Source organism: Callorhinus ursinus, unplaced genomic scaffold (genome assembly GCF_003265705.2).
Source record: "Callorhinus ursinus isolate GAN/ISIS: 27379988/994484 unplaced genomic scaffold, GSC_fseal_2.0 scaffold2, whole genome shotgun sequence".
Taxonomy (NCBI): domain Eukaryota; kingdom Metazoa; phylum Chordata; class Mammalia; order Carnivora; family Otariidae; genus Callorhinus; species Callorhinus ursinus.
In genome coordinates this window covers 57,148,347-57,154,346 of record NW_027397064.1, presented here as the reverse complement: position 1 = coordinate 57,154,346, position 6,000 = coordinate 57,148,347, and the positions used below count along the sequence as shown (strand labels likewise).

General features: G+C 37.2%; 1 protein-coding gene and 1 non-coding gene across 3 annotated transcripts; both read left to right on the top strand.

Moving 5' to 3' along the window:
• The first annotated feature begins 524 nt into the window (after nt 1-524).
• LOC112808237 (U6 spliceosomal RNA) lies at nt 525-631 on the top strand. Its single transcript, XR_003204309.1, has one exon. It is a non-coding gene; the product is annotated as a U6 spliceosomal RNA (small nuclear RNA).
• Nucleotides 632-1,347: 716 nt separating this feature from the next.
• On the top strand, nt 1,348-1,838 carry LOC112836095 (transcription factor BTF3-like). 2 transcript variants are annotated; one of them, XM_073904828.1, is made up of 2 exons: nt 1,348-1,734; nt 1,792-1,838. In XM_073904828.1, exons 1-2 carry the CDS (start codon nt 1,353-1,355, stop codon nt 1,836-1,838), a joined length of 429 nt encoding a protein of 142 aa, XP_073760929.1. In that variant the 5' UTR covers nt 1,348-1,352. The 2 variants fall into 2 exon arrangements, with proteins under 2 accessions (XP_073760929.1, XP_073760927.1); XM_073904826.1 differs by having other exon boundaries at nt 1,348-1,838.
• Nucleotides 1,839-6,000: the final 4,162 nt, after the last annotated feature.

The following is a 6,000-nucleotide window of genomic DNA, read 5'->3' as shown; positions in this document are numbered from 1 at the left end:
GCACATAATCTCTATACCCACAAACATATACTCATTTTCTGGGCCATCAAAAAGAAATGAAAACACTCAGAATTGTCAATCTGACCCAGGTATACAGAGATCCAGCAATGGGAGAAATGGCATCCCTAGCTCTTAGGTGAACATCATCCAGTGTGAAAGGAAATAACTAATAGAGCACTCAGGCTAAGTTAGGTATCTTCTGGAACACTGATGGAGTTTTGGTACAAACAGATGTTTTGGAACAGGACACAAAGATTCTACTCTAATAGTCTCCAAATGGTCCTGGTGAAACTTGTTTCTCCCAGTTTGTAACTCAGAATGGCCTACTCCCTTTACAATTTAATGAAAGAATTGCAAAAATTGGAGGAAGGCTTTTGCTGTTTCAGAAGGACCAACATCTGCACTTAAAATGTCACCAAACACCTGCATCAGTGATTGAGGGGATGATAGGGTGATATAAGTTGCAACAGCAAGGACCTTGCTGATTGGGACCACCAGGCAATGGAGTAGAAGAGGCACCGACAGTGCTCGCTTCGGCAGCACATTTACTAAAATTGGAACGATACAGAGAAGATTAGCATGGCCCCTGCGCAAGGATGACACGCAAATTTGTGAAGAAGAGGCACCGACAGGTGTGACAGGGGTGACTTAATGGCAACCAAAGACATCACAGGAGCCTCTTGGACTAGAATTTGATGAAAGGCCTAAGTTTGGGTTGTATCCTGAAGACAATGGGGTTTAGAGCAAAGGAACAATATCATAAAATTTGCATTTTAGAAAAAGCACTCTGGCAGTAGGATGAAGAATGTATAGGAAGGGGGGCAAATAAGCTGGATGTTAGAAAACCAGGAATCTATTCCAGCCATTGGGACAAGAAATCATGAGGGGCTAACTTAATATGGTTCAAGTGGGATTAGAGGGAAGGGTGAGCATAAAACTGGATGTAAAATTTTTTTAGGAATTCAGAGAAAGAATAAGAAAGCTGTGATAGATTGTAAAATAGAATTAATAAAGAGATTTAGAGTGCTGTCATTAAAGAAAGAATATCATTAGTGTCCTCAAAAATAAGCCAATGAACTACATTCATAATAGTATATAAGTCTGTAGAAATATTTTTAAAACTGAAAACTACAAACTAAAATTAAAAACCATGATTCCAAGAAACAAACAGGTATCAGAAGTTAAAGTAAAACACTGGTCTCTAGTCAGAATTATATAATTATTAGGGTGAAAACAAAGTTTAAGAAAGACCTCACATCCTCTAGCTGCCATCTTGCGTCCCAGCGTGTGTGCACCTAATCTCAGCCGGTCCGCCTGAGACCCCCGAGCGGTCCCAATTCAGCTCCAACAAGATGAAAGAAACTATCATGAACCAGGAGAAACTCGCCAAACTGCAAGCACAAGTGCACATTGGTGGGAAAGGAACCGCTCGCCGAAAGAAGGTGGTTCACAGAACGGCTACAGCAGATGATAAAAAACTTCAGTTCTCGTTAAAGAAGTTAGGGGTAAGCAATATCTCTGATACTGAAGAAGTGAATATGTTCACAAACCAAGGAACAGTGCTCCACTTTAACAACCCTAAAGTTCAGGCATCGCTGGCAGGGAACACTTTCACCATTACAGGCCATGCTGAGACAAAGCAGCTGACAGAAATGCTACCCAGTATCTTAAACCAACTTGGTGCAGACAGTCTGACTAGTTTAAGAAGACTGGCTGAAGCTCTGCCCAAACAATCTGCGGATGGAGAAGCACCACTTGCTACCGGAGAGGGTGATGATGATGAAGTTCCAGATCTTGTGGAGAATTTTGATGAAGCTTCCAAGAATGAAGCAAACTGAATTGAGTCAACTTCTGAAGAAGATAAAACTTGAAGTTCCTGGGAGCTGCTATTTTATATTATGACTGCTTTTTAAAATTTTGTTCATGGATCTGATAAAATCTAGATCTCTAATATTTTTAAGCCCAAGCCCCTTGGACACTGCAGCTCTTTTCAGTTTTTGCTTATACACAGTTCATTCTTTGCAGCTAATTAAGCTGAAGAAGCCTGGGAATAAAGTTTGAAACAAGGTTAATAAAGTTCTTTGCCTAGGGAAAAAAAAAAAAAAAAAAGACCTCACATACAAAAAAAAATTAAAACAAGTAACAAAATGGAAGTACATACCTATCAATAATTACCTTTAATGCAAATGGACTAAGTGCTCCAAAAGACTCCCCTATCTGCAGCCTACAAGAGACTCATTTCAGATCTAAAGACACATGGAAATTGAAAATGAAGCAATGGAAAAGCATTAATCATGCAAATGGATGTAAGAAAAAAGCCAGGATAGCTATACTTATATCAGACAGGACAGATTTTAAAACAAAGACTGTAATAAGACAAACAAGGCACTATATAATCATAAAGGGTATAAAAATATATAACAATTGTAAATATGCACCCAACACAGGACCATCCAGATACATAAAGCAATTAATAAACATAAAAGAACTAATCAATAGTAATACAATAATAGTAGGGGACTTTAACACCCTACTAGCATCAATGGACATATCAACCAAACAGAAAAATCAACAAGGAAACAGTGGCTTTGAACGACACATGAGATTTAACAGATATATCCAAAATATTCCACACTAAAACAGCAGACTACACATTCTTTTCCAGTGTACATGGAACATTCTCTAGAAGAGATCACATATTAGGCCAGAAAACAAGTCTCAACAAATTCAAAAAGATCAAATTCATACCATGCATCTTTTCTGACCACAGTGCTATGAGACTAGAAATCAACCACAAGGAAAAGCCTGTAAAGAGCACAAGTAAATGGAGGTTAAATAACATGCTACTAAACAATGAATGGTCAACCAAGAAATCAAAGAGAAACTCAAAAAAAAAATATATATATATATGGAGACATGGGATGCCTGGCTGGCTCAGTCAGTAAAGCATGTGACTCTTGATCTCAGGGTTGGGATTTCAAGCACCATGATGGGCACACAGCTTACTTAAAAAAGGAAAAAATAATATATATTATTAGAGGGGGGAGGTTGAGAGGGAGAGAGAGAAATGAAGATGAAAACACAACAGTCCAAAATCTTTGGGATGCAGCAAAAGCAATCCTAAGAGGGAAGTTTATAATATAGGCCTACCTTAAGAAGAAAAATCTCAAACAACCTAAACTTACACCTAAAGGAGATAGAAAAAGAACAAAACATGAAAACAACAGAAGAAAAGAAATAAGATTAGAGCAGAAATAAACAATATAGAAACTAAAAAAATAATACAATAGATCAATGAGCTAGTTTTAGGTTTAGAGCAAAGGAACAAAGGAAACAGTTTCCTTCAGAGCTAGTTCTCCAAAATTGGTGAACCTCTAGCTACACTTATCAAATGAAAGAGAGCGAGGACTCAAAATCAGAATTGAAAGAGGAGAAATAACTGACAACACAGAAATATAAGTGATTATAAGAGATTATGAAAAATTATATGCCAACAAATTGGACAACCTAGAAGAAATGGATAAACTCCTAGAAATATATAAAGTAACAAAACTGAGGCAGGAAGAAATAGAAAATTTGAACAGATTACCAGCAATGAAATTGGATCAGTAATCAAAGACCTCCTAGGGGCACCTGGGTGGCTCAGTCGGTTAAGGGTCTGCCTTCAGCGCAGGTCACGATCCCAGAGTCCTGGGATTGAGCCCCACTTTGGGCTCTCTGCTCAGCAGGGAGTCTGCTTCTCCCTCTGCCCCTCACCCTGCTCGTGCTCTCTCTCTCAAATAAATAGTCTTTAAAAACAAACAAAAAAACCTCTTAACAGAAGTCCAGAACCAGATGGCTTCACAGGTGAGTTCTACTGAACAACTTCTCAAACTATTCCAAAAAATAGAAGAGGAAGGAGAGCTTCCAAATTCATTCTATGAGGCTAGCATTACTCAGATACCAAAACCATTTAAAGACACCACAAAAAAAGAAAACAAGCCACTATTTCTGATGAATATAGATGCAAAAATCCTCAACACAATATTAGCCAAGTGAATACAATAATACTTAAAAAAAAAAAATCATTCACCATGATCAAGTGGGATTTTCAGGATGCAAGGGTGGTTCAGTATTTGCAAACCAATCAATGTGATACATCACATCAATAAGAGGAAGGATCATATGATCATTTCAATGGATACAGAAAAAGCATTTGACAAAGTACAACATCCATTCATGATAAAAACGCTCAACAAAGTAGCTTTAGAGCAAACATACCTCAACACAATAAAGGCCATGTATGAAAAACCCACAACCAATACCATACTCAACAGGGAAAAACTAAGAGCTTTTCTCCTAAGATCAGGAATGAGACAAGGATGTCCACTCTCACCACCTTAACATAGTCCTGGAAGTCCCAGACACAGCAATCACACAAGAAGAAGGAATCAAAGGCATCCAAATGGGCAAAGAAGTAATTAACCTTTCACTATGTGCAGATGACATGATACTATATATTCAACCAAAAGACTCCACCAGAAAACTACTAGAACTGATAAATGAATTCAGTTAAAGTCTCGGAATATGAAATCAACATACAGAAATCCATTACATTTCTATACCCTAATAATGAAGCAGAAGAAATTAACAATCCCATTTACAATTGCAACCAAAAATAATAAAACATCTAGGAATAAACTCAACCAATGAGATGAAAGACCTGTCCTCTGAAAACTTTAAAACACTGATGAAAGAAACTGAACATGACACAAATGGAAAGACATCCCATGCTCACGGATTGGAAGAACAAATATTGTTAAAATGTCCATACTACCCAAAGCAATCTACAGATCCAATGCAATCCCTATCCAAATACCAACAGCATTTTTCACAGAACCAGAACAAACAATCCTAAAATGTGTATGGAACCACAGAAGACCCCAAATAGCCAAAGCAATCTTGAAAAAGAAAAACAAAGCTGGAGGTATCAATTACAGATTTCAAGATACACTACAAAGCTGTAGCAATCAAAACAGTATGGTACTGGCACAAAAACAGACACAGAGATCCAGAGATCAATGGGACAAAATAGAAAGCCTAGAAATAAACCCACGATTGTATGGTCAATTAATCTTCAACATGAATATGTTGAAGATTATACAAGAATATACAATGTATACAAGATTATACAAGAATATACAATACAAAGTCTCTTCAACAAATGGTGTTGGGAAAACTGGACAGCTACGTGCAAAAGAATGAAACTGCACCACTTTTGTATACCATACACAAAAATAAACTCAAAGTGGATTAAAGAGCTAAATGTGAGACCTGAAACCATAAAAATCCTAGAAGAGAGTACAGGCAGTGATTTCTCTGACATGGGTTGTAGCAACATCTTCTTAGATAGGTCTCCTGAAGCAAGGGAAACAGAAGCAAAAATAAACTATTGGGACTACATCTATATAAAAAAGCTTCTACACAGTGAAGGAAACCACCACCAAAACTAGAAGACAGCCTACTGAGTGGGAGGAGATTTACAAAGAACTTACCTGATAAAGGGTTAGTTTCCAAAATATATAAAGAACTTATACAACAGCAAAAAACAAATATCCAATTAAAAAATGGGCAGAAGACATGAGCAGACATTTCTCCAAGGAAGACATACAGATGGCTAAGATACACATGAAAAGATGCTGAACATCACTTATCAGGGAAATGCAAAAACCAAAATAAGATACCATCTCACACCTGTCAGAATGGCTAACATGAAAAACACAAGAAACAAGTGTTGATGAGGATGTGGAGAACAGAAACCACTGTGTGCTGTCTGTGGGAATGCAAACTAGTGCAGTCACTGTGGACAACAGTATAGATATTCCTCAAAAATATTAAAAATATAAGTACCATCTGATCCCGTAATCACACTACTGGATATTTACCCAAAGAATATGAAAACAGTAATTTGAAGGATATATGCATCCCTGTGTTTATTGCATTATTTAAAATAGCCACATT

Coding starts and splice junctions, on each gene's coding strand:
- LOC112836095 (XM_073904826.1), top strand. CDS start 1,353: ATGAAAGAAACTATCATGAACCAGGAGAAACTCGCCAAACTGCAAGCA.